Consider the following 23,607-nt stretch of genomic DNA (forward strand, 5'->3'; position numbering starts at 1 on the left):
TCTGTGTGTGATACCAAAAACTAGTTGAGGCCAAGTCAGACCAATATACTTAGCATGTAATACCTGCCATCTTGTGGTCAAAACAGGAACACCATGCTGGGGTCTCTAGGACTTTCAACAAATGTCTTGTAGGTTAGATGTTACCATGCAAAGTGCGACCACATCACATCTGTCTCTAGTTTAGCGATATATTTAATTAAGCTACTTTGTAAGTTGTTGTTTGTTAGTCTGTTACTTGTCTGTTTTTGCCTCCCACGAAATTCTGAAGTACGAGGGTGGAGACTAATAGTGCATAGTGCATGCGTCTTCTGTTTTATCAGGAAGTGCTCAGATTGCATTGGCTGAGGTGCGTTTGCGAGCCTGCCTCTTTTTAAAGACTTTATACTAATTTGAAAAACAAAATAACCTACTTTACCCTAGATATTTCCCTAGATATTCAGTTAAACGATAGACAGCAAAGGCTACACAGCTCAGGTGTTGATAGGCTACTAAGCAATATGTAACGATTATTTCCACCAAAGAATTATTATTCTTCAATGTTTGTGCCATTCTTTAATGTTTGTGTAATTTATTTACAGTGATGGGGGAAAATCCTAAAATTGTGGTACTAGGTGCGGGGCTTGCTGGAATAGGAGCAGCCACTAAACTGCTAAGTCTGGGATTCAAAGATGTCACAATAATTGAGGCATCTGGAGTAGCTGGAGGGAGAATAGCTAAGGCGTGTCTTGGTGAGTATAGAAACAATTCAGTTATGTTTACCTAATGTAAAGGGAGTCAATTTATATTGAATATTTGAATCACAAATGATCATTTGAGCTTAAGTTATTTGCTTTACACAACAGCTACCAATTCAAGTTTCACTTCTGTACTTCAATTCCTGTCAGCAAAAATGTTGTGATATCACATGATATAGCCAACATCATCTATAATATCTATAATAGTTTTGCCATGTAATTTCAAACTTTTTATAAGATCTCTTCAAAAACTCTATGGTCCATAATTGTCTATTCTATTCTATTCCATTCTGCTCTATTCCAATGTGATCTCGTCTGATCTATTCTAGTGTTGTCTGATTTGATCTATTCTATTGAATTCTATTCTGTTTTCTACAGGCACGTCCTGGGTGGATACAGGAGCTCAGTGGATCCACGGAGCCTCGGAGGCGAACCCAGTGTACTCCCTGCTGCAGCAGCAGGGCCTGCTGGAGGATGTAGTGACTGAGGAGGGCACTGAGCTCGTGTTCCACAGCAAGGGCCACAGACTCAGCGAGTACCTGGCCAGCCATGTGTACGAGGCTGGGGAAGGCATCATGAGACAACAGCACCAGGGGAACCAGGGGAAGAACATCGGTGACTACTACGCTGAGAAATCTCTCGGTCTAGCCAACAACTTGAGGAGCAGTGGAGAGGCTAAACAAGAAGATATACTAAATATTCTGTCTCTGGTGGGTAAGAGCCTTCTGATAGACATTGGTGCGCCTGCCCTCAACAGTGTGTCACTTGACTCTTGGCAGTACTACACCAACATGGGTGAGGACCTCAACATTGAGGGGTGAGTAGAATCTTTAGGATAACTATTTTACATCCGGTTTTATGTCGGTAAAGTAACAACCCTTGTACCTACGATGTTGTATGTTTGTGACACAGGAAAATGTTTCTCTTGACTGAAAAACTGTTGGGAGACTTCCCTAAGGAAAGGCTGCTCTTGCGTAAAGCTGTGCTGAAGATTAACTGGGATGGCTGTTTCAGTGGAGATGAGAGTCGCATCTACCCTGTCTGCATTGAGTGTGAAAATGGGGACAAGTTTCTTTGTGATCATGTTGTGATTACCGTCTCACTTGGTAAGACCCATGTTGCCTCCTTGTTATCTTATTTGCTTCAGAGCTTCCTGAATGGTTATCAAGCTAATGGCACGTGGTGCCCAGGCTAAATCCCAATCTGTCACCTAAACTCCCATGAGTAAAGTGTTCACATATGCCCACTTGGGAAAAGGGCTCAGAAAGGGTGCAAGCGAGCCCTTAAGCACTTCACAATATCACAGTGGGACAGCCCTAAGCCCTCACCAAGTTTGCGGGAATGCGGATCAAAGTGTGTGAGTTGCTAAGGGGAGACATTGTGATTGGGCCATACTGTCAAATTAGTTTGTTGGCTAATAATAATAAGTAATAATTACCCGTAGTGGTTTCCTTTGACTTTAACAGGCTGCTTGAAAGCTGCACCACCAACCATGTTTGACCCTCAGCTCCCAGAGGACAAGAGGGAGACCATAGAGAAGCTTGGCTTTGGCTGCATCAACAAGATCTTCCTGCAGTATGAGGAGGCTTTCTGGGAAAGGGATGTGGAGAGCATCAGCCTACTGTGGGAGAATGAGACCCCAGCTTCCTTATCCACAGATGCCACCCAGTGGCAGAGAAATATACAGCTTTTCACCGTCATGAGACCAAGGGAGAAGTAAGTTCTCCCTTACAAAATTAAGAAATCTTCTATGAAATTCAGTAAAAATGTTGAAATCTCAGATTTATTCATATTACTGACCTGCGGCGTGCCATTTATACTTCAAGGTTTGGTCATGTTCTGATTGGCTGGTGCTCGGGAAATGTTGCACGGCACATTGAAACTCTGACAGAGGCTCAACTCTCTGCAGCCATCACCTGTAACTTCAGGATGTTCATGAGTAAGCATGCAACAAAACAGCCCAATGCACAGCTTTTCAGTTAACAGCCACATGCAACGTTTCTGACAAAGTTATGTTTTAAAGTGCAAAAAATGTGATTGTCTTCAAAACTCCCCAGGGCTCTGATATTATCATCAGAAAATAATTGGCTAGAAATTTTATCTCCACCTCCCAACAGTTTTGTGTGTTTAGTGTGTCTGTTTGGAGGAAGTTAACAAGAACTGCTGTTTACAGCTTAACTTAATGATGACAGTGTATTTAACTATTACAGAGAAATCTAGTCACTTTGGACCAACAAAAGTACTTTGGAGAACAAAAACAACTCGCAGAAAGTTTTTTTTTTTTTTTATCTCTGGTCACAAAATATAGAAAACATTTGGCCAACTATCATGGTAGGGAGAAAAAAATCAGTTATAAACCAAAGCATGTCTTTCCCAGGTAACCCTTGCATTCCCTGTCCTAAGAGGGTTTTACGCACACAATGGCATAGTGAGGCATTCATTAGGGGTGCATACACTTATATCCCAGCTGGCGTGGATGCTGTGATCATGGACAAGTTGGCTCATCCCTTATCAAGCCGGAAAAGCCCCACAGAGGTAAATACAATAACAATTGATACCTCATTAATTAATACCTAGTCAATAGCAATGATTTTTGATATTAAAACCGTACTTCTGAATGAATGAAGCCTGAATGGCAGTGTCCCCCCCTCTCTCTTTCTCTCTCGCTCTCTCTCTCTCTCTCTCTCTCATTCTCTCTCTCTCTCTCTCTCTCTCTCTCTCTCTCTCTCAGGATCTGCAGGTACTCTTTGCTGGGGAGGCCACAATGAAAAACCTGTATGGAACAGTACAGGGGGCTTTGCTCTCTGGCTACAGGGAGGCAGAGAGGCTGTCTCTGCATTATGGAAGACCAGCACCTGCATCAACTCCATCTTCATCTCCTCTGGCAACATAACTGAACCTGCATCAACTCCATCTTCATCTCCTCTGGCAACATAACTGCACCTGCATCAACTCCATCTTCATCTCCTCTGGCAACATAACTGCACCTGCATCAACTCCATCTTCATCTCCTCTGGCAACATAATAACTCTTCCCATTCCAAAGTTGGCTGTCCCATGAGACTATTGGCATCTATTTTGCTTGTATGTTTTTTTGATCCTGGCAAAAGACACAGTAACCAATAGCAAATAGCTATACATCCCTTCAGTGCAATGTTGGTGATTTGCTTGAATGGAGTGTTAAATTACTGAGCTGTTTTGTTTTGAGTGTACACATAAAATGGTCAGGTACAGAAGCGTGAGGAGAAATTCACAGAATCTGACAAAAGTGTGGAACCGCTTAATATCCCCTGTAATGTAAAAATAATGTTTGCTTCATTTCTGTTGCATTTGTGGGTATGTTACATATTAATCAATAATCATCAGTTTCTAAAAAAAAAAAATGTTGTATTACAGTGTGATAATGTTTTGTATGTTAGGCCTACTTTGCTTTTTAAACAGAAAGACAAAACATGTCCTTCGGTTGTAGCCTATTGAGAAAACATTCAGATCATTGTCAATACAACCTGAAAGACAAAGCTACTCATCAATATCTAGCTCTGGCTCAGATCATAGTTTAATCTATTTGTTATTTGCAACTGCTTGACATAATTGTATAATGGTTTAAATACTTTTTGAATGATTAAACATATAATTTGTTGTCATTTATTTGTAGTCCTTTTTTAAAAATCTGCAGCCTACATTATGTCAATAGCCTAAATTACCAACATTAAATCGATCTGTAGATAACAGCGATAGGACAACACAGTAAAGAGGAACCAAGAAATGTACAGCCAGTGTTTCTAGCCGGCAACAATTCCGTCGACACAGATCCATGTGACCTTCGCAAAATGCTACTTCTCCACAAATAATAATTGTTGTTCTCCGTTCCTATCCAATCGTTTTCCTGCGTTGACTTTAAAGAGTCAAATAAAACCATGGCTTTAACTAAAACATGGATGGCTAAAGCATGTCTATACAGGTATGTGGAGTTTGCAGGTCAAAGAAGCGCTGGCTAACGTTATGGCATGCCTATAATTCTGAACTAGCTGCCCAGTATCACCACCATTCTAAAAGGAACAACAATGATTACATTAGTTGAATTCTGTTTTGTTTATTATTTTAATTTTTTTTAAAAAGAGATTAAGCTCGATTTAGCCTATATTTATCATTCAGTGTGGTAAGTACAGTAGCTTAGAAAACCTGGAATGCAGTTAGCATCTAACTAACATTAGGATCAGAAGTGCAAGTAGCACCACTACAGTATAAATAATGATGTTATTATAACGTTATGTACAGACTATGAATTGTGGAGTTGAACTGTATATTAAATATGTTGCAATGTGTAGATATATTTGTGGGGACTGCAAAGTAAGGTTAAGAAGGCCTAGTGGGAGTATTTTTCTAATTCCTGAGGCAGTATGAACATGTTACCAACATTATAAAAAGCGTCAAAGGCAGTAGTGTGATGAATGTAAGGCCACACATGCAAGCAGAAATAGAGCTGGTCTAGCCCAAGAAGTAATATTTTAAAGTCATTCATAAATGTATACTGAACTGAATCTAAACTTTCAAAAATTGTATCTCAAATCAAATCGTAATTGCAATATCTGCCAGATATCGCAGTTAGATATTTTCTGTACTAGTGCAGTATTTTATTCAAAGATGTATGGTGATTGATGGTGTCCAATAAATTGCCTCAATTCCATTGATGGGATACCCTAAGTTATTATATTTTCTATGTTTTATGTGTGTTTGGCGGTCAAAACTCCATGCATCTTTAACCATACATTTCTCTTTCACAGATGTCTGCAGAGTGCACTCCATAGACATGCAGTTGTTGCATCTGCGTTACACACGACTGGTCTTCTCCAAACTTCAAACAAGACGTCTGTAGTTCGGTGTGCAAGGAAACAATACGAGAGACAGTATCCAGTCCTGTTGGTCCGTCCTGATGGCTCCACAATCAACATCCGATACAAGGAGCCAAAGAGAATACTCATGGTACGGAATTCTGTTCAGCGCTGCTCTCAAACCTGGATGCCATGCAGATGCTTGAAGCAACTTTATGTGCATTTTATTACACAAATATGTGTTGCTAGGCTTTAACACATGGTAGCATCAATGTATGCATTTCAGACATACACAGAAAAGGTGCTAAATTCCTTGTGCTATTGGTAGAGAATTTCCCACAGTGGCCGATCAACAACATAGCCTCCCCTCCAGAGAGTTTTCATATATATATCTGAGTCAAAACAACATAGCCTCCCCTCCAGAGAGTTTTCATATATATCTGAGTCAATTCAGGTCATCACCACCAGTTTGCCTTTTCAGCAGCCTCAGGCAGCTCCTTTACTGCTCTTTTCAATGATCGTCCTGAAGTGTTGTGGCTGTCTACTGGTCTTGTGTGTGGTTGCCTTGTTCCTTGAGCATGATAATGCATTTATTTCCACCTGGATTGAACTACGTATATGCACTCTATGAACTGGAACTAAGAATCCGCACACATAGACGTTGCTTAACTTGTTCACTATTTTTCACTATTTTTACTGGTCCGTTTGCAGATTTACAATAGAAATACAATCTTAGCCACAGTATTTATTTTTCGTTTCCTTTTTCACTATTTTCAAGCTGAGTGAAATCTTCATAAAAATGATTAAAATGAAGATTGTTATACAACAGCTTTAAGACACTGGAGTTAGTGAATCACCTCTTGCTCGTTTACAGTTAGACCAGTTAGAATGTTGCAGCCAGGCTACTGACTGGGACTAATAGAGGATGCACATCACTCCTGTGTTAACAGTCTTGCACTGTCTCCCTGTGCATTACACAAACTAGTATAAGGGGCACTGCTTGTGTCCTTTATGGTCTGGCTTACACTGTTGCTGATATGCTATGCCCCCCCCAATACACTCTATCAACATCCTTAAAGGTGCAGTCAGAAATTGCGAAGGAAGTCTAGTTTGTTTGTGTTTATGTTTATATTTAAATATATTAGCAGACGCTTTTGTGCAAAAAAGTACATTATATTTTAACCAAGGACCAAACTAAACATGCCAGAGAGACAGCTCACCCCTACCTTCAGTATTCCCAGAGGGTTTCGTTTTTTTTTTTGGTGGACAGGCTGCCAGGTTTCCAGTTTTCGCAGTCTGGGCTGTCTACAGAGACCATTTGTTTTTTACAGTGTAATCACGGAATGGAAAGCTAGTGGCCGTGAGGAAATGATTGCTGAATGTGACAGATGTTATGGGCTTGAAATTCCATAAAATCCCTGCACCTTTAAGGTCTTGTTGTTGCACTAAGACTTTGGAATGATCTCTTAAGTGACCTTATACATGTCTCAACCCTAACTGCTTTTAAATCTAAACCGAAGATGCACTTTTTCTGTCTAGTATGTGGCAACTACTGATACTGAGCTGGAGAACAGTTCTATTGTTGTCATTGTATGCTAATCTATGGTGTGTGTGTGTGTGTGTGTGTGTGTGTGTGTGTGTGTGTGTGTTTTTAGTGTCATTTGTTTTTTTAATCTTCTATTGTAAAACACTGTGGTTAATTTTAAATGTGTTCTATAAAGAGAATTTGCTTGGCTTTACTTTACTTTTCTTTACTTTAACTGTACACAATTATAATTTCAGATGCCAGTGGACATCAGCACTCTGTCAGAAGAGGAGAGGAAATCAAGATTACGGAAGAGGGATCCAAAGAAGACCGTTGTGAAAAAAGAGAAAGATGACTTTGAAGACAACTTTAAAATTGACGACTACAGTCAGTTCTGGAAGAAAAAGTAATTGGAGTATTGTTTGAGTGCCCCTGGTTCTCTGTGTATATTGTAATTAATGTCAGGCCATGTAATAAATATTCTTTTCAACTACAACGGTGAAAAGGACCTTTTTTTCAACAAACATTTAAATGAAAACTTTACATGAATCAGTGTGCAGTAGCCAAGGTCTTGAGTTGGTGGGTAGAGATGATGTTATCAATCATGATGGTGTTCCAAGGTTATTAGGCGGTGTTCCAGAGAATCTGGAGTAACTTTAATGGCCCAGCACTAAGTGTTGTGACAGGTTGTTTTACATCCGCATGAAACTGTGTGATTCTCACCTGCTAGAAATGCCTGCTCCTGGTTTATACATAACCTATGAACTGCATACTACGCATGTTCTGATAACAGAAAGATTAATGTTTAGTCTTTGGTCTGCACCTCGAAGTTCTCACTTCCTTGTTGGTAAATGGCATCGACACTTCAGCCAGAAAGGAACACTACGGTGCAGCCGGGCACAAATGGCACATTTGCTTTGGAGGCGGCTGACATCGCTGTGTTGGTGGTGTATTTTGTCTTCGTCCTGGGAGTGGGAATATGGGTATGTCAAAAAAGAGTTGCTTTTTTTTCTTGTTTAGACAGTAAAGAGTTTGAGACAACACTAAGAAGCGACTTAAATTCCTAAAATGAGTTGAATGCATACATACATATTATTTCCTCTGCATGCTTTATTGTAGTCATCGTTCAGAGCCAACCGGGGAACAGTAGGTGGGTACTTCTTGGCTGGAAGATCCATGACATGGTGGCCAGTAAGTATCCATCTCTAATTCCACAGTTGCACATTTTTCCTGATGGTGATAATTTTCTCCTGTGATAATCATTTAGTGGCTGAACACAAAATGTGAGTGATTCATTGTACTTCAACATTACGTTTTGCAGAGTTCTACTGCTTTTATAACCGCGAAGATGTCCAAAAGTCCAGTGAAAACAGTGAAAAACACAAAAACCATGCAAATGGCTGCAAAAAAATTAAACATGCAAATACAACATGTAATCTGTAAGGGCATTCCCTTGGTGGTCACACATCAGCATTGTTTTCTGTCATCCCAGATTGGCGCCTCCCTGATGTCCAGTAATGTGGGCAGCGGCTTGTTCATTGGATTGGCTGGGTCAGGGGCCGCAGGAGGCCTGGCAGTCGGGGGCTTTGAGTGGAATGTAGGTCACACTGATCATGCCTTAACACCCACACATTGCAGTGACAATGACTCTGGTATTTGGTTATGGTGACTTAGCAGGCACTTTTATCCACAGCGACTTACAACATCATAATAACAAACAATTACAGTAAAAAGTACACCAAGGGTGATTGTACGTGGTGACTGCTTGTGACAACCCGTAACATGTGAAATGACGTAACTTTGAAGTCGTCAGAATTCGCCATGAACTGGGGGTCCTTTGATTTGTACGAGACCGCTTCTCTCGTCAGATGATTTTAGGGGGGCGTGCCGTCGTGTAATTTTGTGTAACTTGTTTTTCGGTCATCTTACTACTCGTAAGAAGAGCCACAAATGGAACGCACGATAAATAGACAGGCCCCAACTTATATCACTGACCTCATTCATTTACAATCAGTCCCCAGGTCTCTCAGATCTTCCAGTAAAGCGCTCCTACATGTGCCTCGGGTCACATCATCTCTCAAACATAAAGGTGACAGGGACTTTGCAGTTGCTGCTTCATGTTATGGAACCACTTGCCATCCATCTCCAGCTCTGCTTTTACATCTAGGCTCAAAACCCACCTTTAGTCTTTGGCCTTCCCAGCCCACTTGCCTCCTATCTGCTGTTATGTCTGAAACTCTGCTGCTGTCCGTTGCCATTCTCTGGTTGTTGTTGTTGGTATGTGTGTTTTGTTGGTGAAGGTTTCTCAATCTGTATATATTATCATTCGTTTTATTTATTTTGTACAGCACTTTGGTCAGTGAAAGCTGTGTTTAAATGTGCTTTATGAATCAAATGATCTTACTTACTCATGAACCCAACGCAGGATTGTGAAATGTGACTGGAGTGGTTGTGGTGAGTGGTGTGTGTATGTTTTGTGGCCCCCCGGCAGGCATCCTGGGTCCTGGTGGCCCTGGGCTGGATCTTTGTGCCAGTGTACATCTCCTCTGGCGTGGTCACCATGCCCGAATACCTGCGGAAGAGGTTTGGCGGACAACGGATCAGAATCTACATGAGCGTGCTCTCTCTCATCCTCTATGTACTCACCAAAATATCAGTAAGGCCTCTAAAAGCTTGATCTCATCACAACTTGGTAAACTTGTCTGTTCATGCATTCAAACATGGTACAAGATATTAAAGGACAGATTTCCCCCTCCATGATTTCCTGCCTGCAGCCCCTACACTCCTCAGCATAGGGAATATGTAGTGCCAATGTATAGAACTAAGACACAAACTCTCTTTACTTTATAGAACTGTTTTGTGAATTATCTTTAATATAGTATTTCTTTCTTTGAATTTCATGTTTTGCTATGTCTTTATTCTATTCTACAGAGGTCCCCTTACAAGCAAATATAAGCCTTGCGTGTTAACACCAGTCCAACATAATCAAAAAGTAGTTTCTGCAGAGCCGTGTGTGTGTGTCATTTGTGTGTGTGTGTGTGCAGACAGACATTTTCTCTGGAGCTTTATTTATCCGCGTTTCCCTGGGCTGGGATTTGTACCTCTCCACAGTTGTACTCATCGCTGTGACCGCTGTCTATACTATAGCAGGTAGGAATGCATTAATTGACTAGAAGAAGGAGAGGATTGTATGTACGCCCAAAAGCAAGATAGGTATAGACATAATACATACTAGTAAGTAATTAGCAAATAAAGAGAGATAAAGTAGCTCCACCATGAACACTTTTTGAGGTCTTGTGAATGCTTGTGGGTAGAGAGTTATATATGAGAAGCAGAGACAAGGCTAAGGAAGTATACTGACACAGGCTGTCTCTACAGGCTGCCTCACTCTGTTCCTAATGCTACAAGAGTTTGTAAGAGTGCAGGGCGGTCAAAATGTCACAATCAATAATCACGAGGAACACTTTCACCACACACATATATCCCTGTCAGAGTGCCAGAGTGACTGATAAAGTAAGTGATTTGATAGCCTGTCACCCTGTGATGAGTCTTTGTGAAATTGTTCCCCTGATGGATGCTGTCTTGTGGCTGCAGGTGGATTGACAGCAGTCATTTACACAGACGCATTGCAGACCGTCATCATGGTAATTGGAGCATTTGTTCTCATGTTTATAGGTATATATGATTTCAGACACTCTTTCAACCACAACCTTATTTTTGTTTTGTTTGATCAACTACAACTGAGTTATTGATTGCCTATTATACTGGAACAGGTTTAGTGAGTAATTAAGGTTAATTAAGGTGCCCTCTTGATCACACTAGTGAAATGCTCTCGAAGCCTGCTCTGTTTTTTGCCCACAAAGATTGCTGTGTGGGTGATTTAGTTTGGTTGGACTTGGTTGTTTATTTGGTCACTGTGGGAAATCCCCTACCCATAGCACAAGGAATTGAACACCTCTCCTGTGTACATATGAAATGACCATGTCATCCTGTTGAAAGCTTGGTCTCAGCGTGCTCTTCTCCCTGCCAGCTTTTGATAAGGTGGGCTGGTACGAGGGTCTGTTGGATCAGTATGAGAAGGCCGTGCCCTCCATCATTGTGCCTAACACCACGTGCCACCTGCCGCGGCCGGACGCCTTCCACGTGTTCAGGGACCCTGTGACCGGAGACCTGCCCTGGCCCGGCCTGCTGTTTGGACTCACTGTGCTGGCCACCTGGGTGTGGTGCACTGACCAGGTCAATGGCCTAGCTAGCAATACCACAACCATACTTAACACTTAAATAACTTAACACTAAAATATACTTAACACATATCATTACTTAACACATACTTAATTATACTTAACTAACATCATTAAAATACTTACACATATCATTAATTATACTTAACACATATCACACAATACATATTTACTTTTACTTAAGAGAAGAGAGTGAATGTACAGAAGGAAAAACCTAGTTCAGAGCCAAGTTAGGACTTTCTGCATTAGATTGGTTTGGCAGCTAATTTATGATACAACTCAATAAAAGTCTGAGGAGAAAAAATGTGGACTTTTGAAATTTCAAGTTTCAAGGGAGTTTGTATTTGTATTTTAGTCTGACGAGTTCACGTCTTATATCATTGTGTAATCAATGTTTTTGAATTCTAAATGGTCTGATCTTCCCTTGTCCACAGGTTATAGTTCAGAGATCACTAGCAGCCAAAAACATGTCCCACGCAAAAGGGGGGTCGGTTTTGGGAGGGTACCTCAAAATGCTGCCCATGTTCTTCATTGTGATGCCTGGCATGATCAGCAGAGCACTCTACCCAGGTAGCCTTTTTTGACGTAGACACCAGAAGTTGGCCTGCAAGGGGTGGTATTGAAATGGTTAACATCATATCTGAATGAACATACATTCTCTGTAAGATTAGGCGATTGCTCTTCGTCCACTGCACCTATCAAATGTGGTGTCCCTCAGGGATCCATTGCAGGCCCTCTGCTATTATGCTCCCTCTTGGCTCCATTCAGTATCACTGCTATGCAGATGACACTCAATTTTACTTGCTATTAACAACCGGCAGTCCTTTGGAAAGCCTGTTTAACAACCTTAATGACATAAAGAGTTGAATGGCTACACATTTTGTACAATTAAATGAAAAGAAAACAGATAATTATTTTTTAAGTCTGTACTGTCCTTCTAGGACACTTAGGTCTTCCTCGCAACATCTTCTTACAGTCCCAATGCAGTCCTAAAAACTAAAGGTGATAGGGCTTTTTCTGTTGCTGCCCCTCGCCTCTGGAATAATTTCCCTATAGAAATTAAGTCCTGTCCCACTATCAGTGTCTTTAATCTAATGTAAAGACCCTTCCATTTTCGTTGGCCTTTAATGTCCATTAATTTCACCCTTTGTTTATTTTATTTCTATTTATTTTCAGCATTTTATTAATTGCCACCTTTAATTTCACTCTTTCCTATTTGTATTTGTTCTACATTTTGCTCTATAGTATTAGTAGTTTTAGTAACTGTATCTTTTTATTCTATAATCATAATCAGTTTAGCATTATTATTATTATTTTTTTTCTTATATTTTTGTTTTTATTGCTATATTTTATTTTATTTTTGTGAGCACCTTGGGTCAATTGTATTGCGTTTAAGTGTGCTATATAAATAAATGTGACTTGACTTGACCTTCAAAACACACACTGCCTGAATAACATGCTAGGAGTTTTTCAAAATGGTGGGCATAATATCATGAGTTGAAGCCTGTATGATTTTTCTCCTTTTTCTCTGTGTCATTTTTTCTGTGGTTTTCTGTTATTGTTCTTCTGTTTAGATGAAGTGGGTTGTGTGGACCCAGTGGAGTGCCAACGCATCTGTGAGTCCAGTGCGGGGTGTTCTAACATCGCCTATCCCAAATTAGTGGTGGAACTCATGCCAGCAGGTGAGGCTGCACTTTATTTTTTCAGACAAAGCAGAGGGCCCCCTGGTCTCTCTGCTACCAGGATGCCATCACCAGGTATGTCAGTCCTCCTCTGTGATGTTGGGATTGGGTTTTTACTTTCTTTAACAGTGCAATATAAGGGTTAGTGTTTACAGTCAAAGGACTGCTCCTGTTTGTGTGTGTGTGTGTATTTGTTGGGATGTGTGTGCAGATGTGTTTGAGTGAGTGTTTGTGTGTGTGCACTATCGGTATTTGTTGGGATGTGTATGTAGGTGTATGTATGATTGAGTGTCTGTGAGTGCTTGTGTGTGTACATGCGTGTGTGTGTGAGTGTGTGTGTGTACATGCATGCGTGTGTGTGTCTGTGAGTGCTTGTGTGTGTACATGCGTGTGTGTGTGAGTGTGTGTGTGTACATGCATGCGTGTGTGTGTCTGTGAGTGCTTGTGTGTGTACATGCATGCATGTGTGTGTGTGAGTGCTTGTGTGTACATGCATGCGTGTGTGTGTGTGAGTGCTTGTGTGTGTACATGCATGAGTGTGTTTGTGTGTCTGTGAGTGTGTGTGTGTGTACATTCATGCGTGTGTATGTGTGTCTGTGAGTGTGTGTGTGTGTGTGTGTACATGCTAGCGTGTGTGTAAAGTTGGTTGTAGGCTCTGCTCAGTGTGCTTTGCTTTGTGTCGCTGCCCTCCAGGCCTGCGTGGTCTGATGATCGCTGTCATGATAGCCGCCCTCATGTCGTCCCTCACGTCCATCTTCAACAGTAGCAGCACGCTCTTCACCATGGACATCTGGCAGCGCGTGCGACGACATGCCTCCGAGAGGGAGCTCATGGTGGTGGGCAGGTAAACAGGAAGTCATCGCCACTCACACAACAAACAAACAAATAAACAGTTACTGGTTTTGAAATGTTCACTATTTCACTACATAGTGCATTTTATAGTACATAACTATACTAAGGTTATTCACTACGTAGTGCTTTATATATAGTACATAACTATACAGAGATTATTCACTACATAGTACATTATATAACACTTGACTAGAATCTAGATAGTTGACTTGAGCCGTTTGGTGATGCTTGAAATTCTACACACCCTTTTATACCATCTCAACGGAATTTTCCAGAATCTTCAGCCACACAAGTATGACTCAAACAATGCATACTGTACCTGACCCACAAAAAAAAACAGCTGAAGCCAGTTTGTTAACTTGTCATAAGAGCAACATATAGCCTTGTGCATGGCGACTCCATACCTCGAGGCCTAAGTTGTAAGCGCATCTACAGTGGTGACTGCATTACCCTGGTAACACTGACAGCCATTCCCTGCCTCGCGACTAGAGGCCTCAGATAAATGTGATCTCTACATACCATCCTGCAGCATTGGGCACATAACTTTCTCATTTGACAAAGCACAATGAGTACAGATATGAACACAAATAGAAAAGTTATCTAACATAAAAGAGATGATCTCATAAGTCATCAAATGATGACCACACACTATACAGAGGTTACTCATTATATGGTGCAATACACAGTACAATTGTGATTTCAAACTTGTGAATGGATTTGAACAGGCCAGGTCCCGTGATTGTGATAACACTCACTAATAGGTGGCGCATATTATGTGACGGTCACTTCCTAAAGATGATTGGCTATTGAAGGTGAAGTCTGCAAGGCTGTGGACATTTGAGCTCAACAGCCTCAAATTACAACCCTCTTGTGCAATTTGCTGAATTTGATAAAGAGTGTTTTGGATTAGAATCACAGAGACTCCACCTTTTCACAGGTACATTGACTTGATTGTGGTATCTGACATTGTTTATGGTTGTGGCAGTGGCTTGCAGTCATAGCCAAGAAGACATGAATTAGCACACCACTCAAGCCCAGCAAAGAGGATTAAGAACGATAATATTAACGATAATATTAAGAATGATAATAACATGAACTTATAAGTGCTCATATCATAAGCATCATGGTTTCAGTTTTGGGACAACAAAGGCAGAAATTTACTGAAATCTAACAAGTCAATCATAGGCCTACTTCAAAATTCTGCTTCAATTCTACACCTATATCTAAGTTTAATATCAAATAAATGTAGTGCAGACATTAAACACACTGTAATGTTTTTATTTGTATTATCAAAGAATCATTAGCCTTTCAGTAATCCGACGATACTGTTGACAATCCACGATTATGGTGTTCTTGCTCTAAAATGTAACCTTAATTCAGCATTTATAGACTTTCTTGGTTATCAAATTAAGTATAAAATGTAGACAATAAAGCTGTGGTGGAACAGCAAGAGTGGTGCCACCTAGGAAAGTGTCCTCAGGTTTGATACCCAATGTTATGAGTCCCTGTCACTTTGGATGAAAGCGGTTAAATCCCACTCACTCACTAAATTATAATAGGATCATTAGCTTTTTATAATCAATGTATTTCAACACCAATATCGATATCTTTGGCTATCTAATGAAGTACAATATTAAACGTATTGTAATGTTATCAAAGGAATATTAGCTTTTCATAGTCAGGCGTTCCTGTCCCTGTTCCCCTGTTCTCCTGTTCCCCTGTTCTCCTGTTCTCTCTCTCTCTCTCTCTCTCTCTCTCTCTCTCTCTCTCTCTCTCTCTCTCTCTCTCTCTCTCTCTCTCTCTCTCTCTCTCTCTCTCTCTCTCTCTCTCAGGGTGTTCACCCTGCTAGTGGTTCCTGTCCCTGTTCTTGTCTCTCAGGGTGTTCACCCTACTCATGGTTCCTGTTCTTGTCTCTCAGGGTGTTCACCCTACTCATGGTTCCTGTCCCTGTTCTTGTCTCTCAGGGTGTTCATCCTGCTGATGGTGGTCGTGAGCATCCTGTGGATCCCCATCATCCAGACGGCCAACAGTGGCCAGCTCTTTGACTACGTGCAGGCCATTACCAGCTACCTGGCCCCGCCCATCACAACGCTCTTCATCATGGGCATCTTCTGGAAGCGGGTCAATGAGCAGGTGTGTCACCTCTGGTCATGTATTATCCTGGGCCGGGCTTTTGACAGAAAGAGTTCTGAACTGAGACGATTGAGTAACCAGATGTCCATGTTTTTGTGCAGGGAATAGTTTCTTAAAAAGAAGCAGGGCTGTAGTGGATGCTAAAAGCAAGTGAATGCAGTTTATCTACCTCTGAAATTTCAGAAATAGAGTTTATCCACCTCTCAAAAGAGTTTCTTCACCAATTGCAACTTTTAACATTCAAAAATCACACTGTATTATCCACATTCACAATATGTACACTCATCAACACTCTAGGAACCATTTAATACCACTGGTACTCTTATAAACATTGGACAATAATCTCCACCATCATCAAACATGTTCTGAATGCCTTTTTTTATAAATCTGATACCACATGGCACAGTCCACCTTACCATGATCAACAATTCATAGTTTACCCACCTCTTATTTTACCACTACACCCCTGAAAAGAGGTGAGGTGTCACACTACTAAATAGGATAGGGGTTTGTCTTATGACATGTAGTGAACTCGTGTCAAAAACTGTGTGTGTGTGTGTGTAAATGACTGGTCCTCCAGGGTGCCTTCTGGGGCCTCATGGTGGGCCTGGCTGTGGGGACGGTGAGAATGGTGATGGAGTTTGTGTACGGCACGCCCTCTTGTGGCCAGGAGGACACACGGCCAGCGCTGCTGAAGGACATTCACTACCTGTACTTCGCTCTCATCCTACTAGGGATCACAGCGCTGGTCATCACGGTGATCAGCCTCTGCACACCACCCATCGAGGACAAACACGTGAGGACCACACAATAATAACGCCTTTCCTTCCACAGTAATTAAATACTTTATTCATTCTGAAGGAAATTAGTCACAACAGCTTGTGTAACTCGCAAAATGGCATGCTTATTGAAAGGAATGTGGCATTCCACTAGGGAAACAGAGATATAATGCTAGCAATTTGACTTTTACAAGAGCTTCATGGGAGTGTCTTGACTGCTTTGAACTGCAGGTTATGATTTTAATGGTTTCCACTGTGACCAAAGGAATAACAACTTCAATGGACAATACCAGTTATTGTATGTGACTTTGGTCCTATCCTATCAGGACAGCACTGTGTGATTCTTCACATGACCACCACGTGTCATTGCGTTTTCCCACAAAGCAATTTCTGCTCCAGGCCTGCCTAATCCAGCTTGACTTGAATCGACTCGTCTTGTCTTGTTTTATCTTGTACGACTCGCGTCAAATTCAATGTGACCTTTCACCCTTGCAGCTTGTGCGGCTGACATGGTGGACGAGGCACAGTAAGGATCCACGTGTGGACCTGGAGGACCCCTGGGCCACCACCCCTAACGAGGAGGCCAAGGAGATGCCTAAGTCCCAGGCTGCCTCTCCTGAGCTGGAGGAGCAGCCGCTACAGGCCGCGTCCAGCTCGTGCTGGAGGAGAGTGGCCATGTGGCTTTGTGGTTTGTCCGCGCAGGCTGAGCCCAAACTCAGTGCAGAGGAGAAGCAGGCCCTGGAGATGAAGCTGACCGACATCGAGGAGGAGCCTGTGTGGCGAAATGTCTGCAATGTCAACGCCATCATCCTCCTCACTGTCAATGTCTTTCTGTGGGGCTTCTTTGCCTGACTCTGCATGCTTTTATCTATCTATCTATCTATCTATCTATCTATCTATCTATCTATCTATATATATCTATATATATATATATATAAGCTATTTGAATGTAATTTGAGAGTAACTTGTATTCAAATTCCACAGTGAGGAAACTCATTTGTCAGACAGACTCATTTTACCAGTACTCGTTGCTTGAGTGTGTAAACTCATCTCTATGGTTCTGGTATATGAACCCTACAATAGCTAAAAACAATAGTTTCAAATAAAGTTGAAAAAGCCTATATTAAGCATAATAGTAATGACAACAATATCAAATATCAACAATGAAAATAATGAGTTTTTTTTTTATCATTTTAACAAAAAACATACAAACCATAACTCTGTTAGAAAATGAATTAATTATGTGCAAGCTGAATAGATAAATCTAAACACTTCTTTAAAGTCCCAAAACTATCACAAGAATGCTGAACACTAGGCAACTCACTCCACCAATGAGGAAGCCCAGAGGAAAAGAGCCTTAATTGGGACCTCTTAGCGTTTTTTCAGAGCAACACAGTGGACAAGAGGGGACGCAGAGCTGGATCATGGAATTCAAGTGGCAAGGTGCAGATCCAGTATAAGCCAGAGTAGGGGATTTGAATTTAATTCTGGCCGATGGAAAGTAACTAACAGAGGAGTTACATGTGTCTTTGGCTGATTGAAGACCAGGTGTGCTGCAGCATTCTCAAGGCTAGGGTGAGGAAAAACTCATGTCATTTAAACAATTAAACAACTTGTGTATGAAGGTTTTTGTCTGTAGATATTATTTCTCTGCCAGCAAAACAAAATGAAACTTATTTCTGTTTTTACTAGCCTTAATTCAATTCAATTCAATTCAGCTCAATTCAAGGAACTTTATTTTTCCGTTGGAAATTCATGTGTGAAAAGCGTCAGAGCATACATACAGACACATACAAACATACAAATAAAATATACAGAAAAAAAAGAAAGATGTTCAAACATTCCTATGTCTGATGGATGCAGGCAGAAAGCTTGACATGGCTCTCTTGGCTTTGTAGTGAGTGAGTGTTGCCCAAGGCTGTTTAAGTTCCTTTTAATGTACCGGTAGTCCTTATGTTGTAAATAATACTGATTCCTGCTCCAATCCAGTGTAGTGAGGGATAATTAATAGTTCATTCAGTTAATTCAGCTATTATATTACAGGACTAGCCTGGCTACTGCTATACAATTGGGATAAGGACCAGACATATCTGCCTGAGCAAATGAAACATTAGCTCTCAGATAAATCTGGTTCCCAGACTATTACAGAACAAGTGCAGACTATATTCAGGGCAAAGTAAATGTGAAGGGTTGGTTAACACTAATATTTATGAACATAAAAATACAACTTAGTAAAAAATATGTTCATAATTATATATGTCTACAAACACCATAATTGATGTCCATTTGATTCACAAGGTTTATGTTGTGCATAAATAATTATATTAGCATTTTATTCCAGACAAATACATAAATGTTGCCTAGTGCATTGCCAACATTCTATTTACTGCAGAATTAACCTAGTAACCGTAACTAGCCATTACATAACAAAGGTTCTGTTTATGTCATAAAAGTAACCAAACCACATCATGATAGAACATAGAACATACCTGAAGGTAAATCTAAATTCTACCTCACTCTTTGCTGAGACACTGCAGAGGATAGTTGGTTTGCTCAAATTCAAGTTTAGATTTATTTAAATAGCGTTTATATAGCTTGGAAAATAGTCACATCTATATTTTTATATAGCTGGACACCTTTTTGGTGAGTGAATGGGATTTTTCCGCTTCCTTAACTGCTGCACTGCAGTGCCAGTGGATGGAGTTCATGGAGGGGTGGTGGAGAGCACCCAGGAGATTAGGAAGAAACTCAAGAAGTACAAACTTGAGGACTTGAAGAGAGAGCTGGAGGCTTTGGGCATTCAGCCCGATGAGGACCGTAAGAATGAGAAGAAACTCAAGAGGGAGCTGAGGAAGGTTCTCCTGAGGGAACTGAAGAGAACGGAGCTGGAGAGAGCCGGGAACGGAGGTGAGGCGGGCGGCAAGGATGAGGCCGCTGAGGCTCTGAATGGGGCCCCGGAGAGGGTGGACCCAGAGGCAGAGAAAGGAGCGGAGGAGCCTGCAGATGGAGGAAGGGCAGCTGGTCTGGACAACGCTGAGCAGCAGGATGGAGACTCGGCTGCAAATGGTCCAATGAAGGAGAAGGGTCAAAAGGAGAAAGTTGCCCTGCTTATCGACCTACTGGGTGACATGACTGACAGCGTGGACGAGGTCAATGGTATCCTGAGCGAGGCCGGATGTGTTCTGAGTGAGTACAGTGATACAGCACAGCACAGATCCTTCCAAATGCAAATCTAAACACTTGAGGGTGGAGTTGAGCTAACTTATCTGCAAATGACTTGCTGTAGGGCTAGTTAAAGCAGCTGGGGTGACCAATCCAGAGGAAAAGGACATTGACCAGGATATGGTGGCTGTCCTGGATGACCTGTTGGACAAGGTTGACTCCAATATGAGTGAGTAGACTATAACTTACCAAACACATTCTCCAGCTTTTGATCAAAGTGCTTGGTATTGATTTTAATGAACCTTTGTTCACTACTGTATAGATACAGTACACGCCACCATTTCAGTTCTCCAGTTGCTGGGCAGGACTGATTTCACTTTTTTTTATTCCCTATTTCAGCTCTGACAGGAGAGCAGCAGGGAGAGAAGGACAGTGAAGTAGTGGCAGTCCATTCTGATATGGTAGCCAAGGTTGACTCCATCTCAAGTGAGTATAGTACACAATGAAGATTCCAGCATTTATGTACACTACTATCTAGTAATGAGCTACTGTGCAGTTAATGAAGGTCTTGGCATTGATTGATTTTAATTGGTTTAATGAACTAGATCAAGCTGCTACCAAGATTCACAGGAATGTGGAGGACGCCACTGAAGTCTCTGCCGTGCTAAATGACATTCCAGATGGGGTGGATAATGCTATGAGTAAGTTCAAGGAACTACAGAACTACTCAATACTTGAACAAGATTTCCAGCATTACTTGCAATAACCTATGTTTTATAATTTCCTTTTTCAGATCTGGAAGCTGAGCAGAAAGCAGAGAGGGACCGTGAGGTGGAGGCCGTCCTCTCTGATGTTTTAGCCAAAGTTGATTGTGTCTCAAGTGAGTGTAGTAGGGCTACTGATGAACTTTCCAGGATTGAGGTATGTTGCCTAGTTCTGATAGTAATGGACTTCTGTGTGTTTTTTGGATTTTTGTATATTTGAAAACAGAGCAACAAAGAGCAAGAGAGGAGGGAACAGCTGAAGCGATTTCTGTTCTTGATGACCTCCTGGATGGCGTAGCCTCTGCTTTGAGTGAGTTAACTATCAACACGGAAATCCCTGGATGATTAATCCTCCAATACTTCTAATGATTAGGTAACTTTAATATGATTGCTTTGTATTTGACAACAGAGCTAAAAGAAGAAAAGCAGGAAGTGATATCCGAAATAAAGACTGTCCTGAACAACATTCTTGAAGACGTGGACTCCAATCTGAGTGAGTAGCCTATACGACAAAGAGCAGACATCCCAGAATTTGGTTCAATTCTCCCAGGATTGGTACTGATGTATCTTGCTCACTGATGCTTTAGATTTGACCACAACACTGAAAGGAGAAGAGAAGGAGGGCACGTCTGTGGCGAAGGCTGTGCTTACTGATCTCTTGGACAACGTAGACTCTGCTCTGAGTAAGTCTGGAGTAAGAGTGGAATAGCAAACAGATCAACATTTAAACACATGCTGTCTAACATTGATTTTAATCAAATTTACATGCATTTTACTTCACTTCTGTCAGCAGAGCGGGACAAAGCTGCCACTGAGATGGCCCACATAGAGCCTAAGGGTATTCTGGATATGGTGGACACTGACCTGAGTAAGTAAAATGACAAAATGGATCCCAGCTTTCCCTATAAGCGAATATCCCAACATTCCCTATAAGCTAATTCCCTAATGCCTTCCATGTCTGCATTAGATCTGATCAAAGAACTGGACGTGGTTAGAAAGGAGGAAAAGGAGAAAACTGAGGCTATGCACTTGGATGGAGGTGAAGCAGCACATAACATCAAGCTGGACATGCAACTTCTTGAGGGTGAAAAAAAGAGCTGATGTCACTGCCACTAGTGTACTGATCTGGTTGCAAACTGAAAGGAGGATAGATACATGTCAGCTAAGATTCTTTACACGTATTCATTTGCTTGTAGGTCTGCCACTGGCTCAAGCTGGGCACCTGAGTGTGGGAGAAGCTGCCGCCAAAGACAAGATGGAGGATAAAGAAGCACAGGAAGGTACACAGCAGTCTTAATAGCAGATAAGCAGTTTCCATGACATGCAAAACATTACTGTTTTCAACCCTGAACCTCCGCTCCTTTCAATGTACATAATATATAGATGAGGAGAGTGTTTTACCAGCTGAACACAAACACAAACACAAGACGAGGAGAGGAAAGCGAGGCAGGGGAGCCAAGAGAGGAGCGAAAGCTAAAGAGACCAGGGAGAGTGACCACCCAGGCGGTCAAGACGTAGACAACGAGAAAAGGAAGGAGCCCGAGAGGCAGGGCGACCGAGCAGGAAACAACGTGCTGGGGAAAGACCAATGGAGACCCGCTGCTGTGGACAGGCAGTGGAGGGGACAGAGGTTTGGGCCCAGTGGACACAGAAAACAATCCAGCCATCAGCCTGTCCGAGAGGACAAGAAGGGAGAGAGGGTGGAGAGGCAAAGAAAACCACCAACTGAGAGAGGACAGAGGCGCGGACAGGAGGTGACCACCCCAGCACAGAGGCACGGGAACAAACAGCCCCAGGACATGGGAAGGAACCGATTGAGAGAGAGAGATAACACAGATTGGAACGGAAGGATGGAGAGAGGAACCAGAGCTTGGTGGAACAGGGCCTGGGAGCAGGAGAGCCAGGCTGAGCATGGCTGGTATGGTAGAGATGGGTACTGGTACTGGGCTGGCCCGAGGAGGGGACCAGCAGTGGACAGGAGAGACCGAGGAGGAGACCTGCAATAGAAGACCACAAGCAGAGGAAGCACAGTCATGATTAGCCTGCCTGATAAGGCTGCTGCTGCTGCTGGAGTCTTGTAGACTTCTACTGTGCTACAAAATTTCCCTTTTATCACATAAAATCAAAATCACAATCATTATCACTCTTTATTATTAATAATCCCAAAAAAATAAATACAAAATAATACAATCATATTTTGGTTGGATTGTCTGTATTCACTATAAGATATAACAGATAAAACAAAATAACAACAATGTGTACATCTCCATATGAGCTCAGTTGAGATGAACATCTTGAACAACTTGCTGGTACATGTTCTTGAAGATGGCCTAAATACACTCTTTACTTCTCTGTTGCTGAACAAAAATCAATAAAAAAATAATACAATCATATTTTGGTTGGATTTTCTGCGTTCACTGTAGGATATTTGCTTAAATTGGTCCGGATAAAAGATACATGCAAATGGAAATGTGAGATATAACAGATAAAACAAAATAACAACAATGTGGACATCTCCATATACTGTAAGTTCAGTTGACATTTACATTTATTCATTTGGCGGATGCATTTTCCAAAGCGACTTTTAGGCTATTATCATTTAAGCATTTTTAGATTTGAGATACACTACAGCAATAGAATAAAATTTAAGCTATTAACATTTAAGCATTTAAACTTTTAAGTTGAGATGAACATCTTGAACATTAAATGGCTAATTGTCTACTCCACCTAGATATCCAGTCAGTGTGCGTAATTCTATTAAGCCACATTTAGTCTCACTGTTGACATTTACCAATGCTCCTGGGGTTTTCAGTGGCTATTACAAATCACCACTGCAATAGCCTATAGGCAAACAAATAATAAAAATAGACAGAATAAATACAAAGTCCTCCATAGAGTGATAAT

The 23,607-nt window shown here is 41.4% G+C and overlaps 4 protein-coding genes across 10 annotated transcripts; all 4 read left to right on the plus strand.

Moving 5' to 3' along the window:
* The first annotated feature begins 289 nt into the window (after positions 1-289).
* On the plus strand, positions 290-4,336 carry paox1 (polyamine oxidase (exo-N4-amino) 1). Of its 3 annotated transcripts, XR_006021055.1 has the most exons (9): positions 353-474; positions 579-728; positions 1,113-1,551; positions 1,647-1,840; positions 2,201-2,450; positions 2,561-2,673; positions 3,112-3,269; positions 3,466-3,711; positions 3,756-4,336. XR_006021055.1 is itself a non-coding variant. In XM_042056493.1 (8 exons), the coding sequence occupies exons 2-8, from the start codon at positions 581-583 to the stop codon at positions 3,625-3,627; spliced, it is 1,464 nt and encodes a 487-aa protein (XP_041912427.1). In that variant the 5' UTR covers positions 290-346; positions 579-580; the 3' UTR covers positions 3,628-4,336. The 3 variants fall into 3 exon arrangements, 2 of the variants coding, with proteins under 2 accessions (XP_041912427.1, XP_041912426.1); XM_042056493.1 differs by lacking the exon at positions 353-474 and adding an exon at positions 290-346 and having other exon boundaries at positions 3,466-4,336; XM_042056492.1 differs by having other exon boundaries at positions 3,466-4,336.
* Positions 4,337-4,503: 167 nt separating this feature from the next.
* mrpl55 (mitochondrial ribosomal protein L55) lies at positions 4,504-7,583 on the plus strand. The gene is made up of 3 exons (XM_042056784.1): positions 4,504-4,694; positions 5,518-5,716; positions 7,348-7,583. Exons 1-3 carry the CDS (start codon positions 4,651-4,653, stop codon positions 7,498-7,500), a joined length of 396 nt encoding a protein of 131 aa, XP_041912718.1. The 5' UTR covers positions 4,504-4,650; the 3' UTR covers positions 7,501-7,583.
* Positions 7,584-7,925: 342 nt separating this feature from the next.
* slc5a9 (solute carrier family 5 member 9) lies at positions 7,926-18,401 on the plus strand. Of its 2 annotated transcripts, XM_042057830.1 has the most exons (13): positions 7,926-8,073; positions 8,210-8,281; positions 8,583-8,687; positions 9,582-9,746; positions 10,135-10,240; positions 10,685-10,765; positions 11,121-11,326; positions 11,766-11,901; positions 12,906-13,013; positions 13,707-13,857; positions 15,830-15,998; positions 16,579-16,794; positions 17,273-18,401. In XM_042057830.1, exons 1-13 carry the CDS (start codon positions 7,942-7,944, stop codon positions 17,627-17,629), a joined length of 2,004 nt encoding a protein of 667 aa, XP_041913764.1. In that variant the 5' UTR covers positions 7,926-7,941; the 3' UTR covers positions 17,630-18,401. The 2 variants fall into 2 exon arrangements, with proteins under 2 accessions (XP_041913764.1, XP_041913765.1); XM_042057831.1 differs by lacking the exons at positions 7,926-8,073; positions 8,210-8,281 and having other exon boundaries at positions 8,606-9,746; positions 10,685-10,734.
* Positions 18,402-19,096: 695 nt separating this feature from the next.
* On the plus strand, positions 19,097-23,077 carry LOC121678199. 4 transcript variants are annotated; one of them, XM_042057510.1, is made up of 13 exons: positions 19,097-19,963; positions 20,064-20,168; positions 20,339-20,425; positions 20,545-20,640; positions 20,733-20,819; positions 20,930-21,013; positions 21,113-21,196; positions 21,291-21,386; positions 21,494-21,571; positions 21,671-21,787; positions 21,900-21,983; positions 22,087-22,663; positions 22,710-23,077. In XM_042057510.1, exons 1-13 carry the CDS (start codon positions 19,429-19,431, stop codon positions 22,738-22,740), a joined length of 2,061 nt encoding a protein of 686 aa, XP_041913444.1. In that variant the 5' UTR covers positions 19,097-19,428; the 3' UTR covers positions 22,741-23,077. The 4 variants fall into 4 exon arrangements, with proteins under 4 accessions (XP_041913444.1, XP_041913445.1, XP_041913440.1 ...); XM_042057511.1 differs by having other exon boundaries at positions 21,671-21,742; positions 22,087-23,077; XM_042057506.1 differs by having other exon boundaries at positions 19,098-19,963; positions 22,087-23,077.
* The last annotated feature ends 530 nt before the right edge of the window (positions 23,078-23,607 follow it).

This window comes from Alosa sapidissima, chromosome 12 (assembly GCF_018492685.1).
Source record: "Alosa sapidissima isolate fAloSap1 chromosome 12, fAloSap1.pri, whole genome shotgun sequence".
Lineage (NCBI taxonomy): Eukaryota > Metazoa > Chordata > Actinopteri > Clupeiformes > Clupeidae > Alosa > Alosa sapidissima.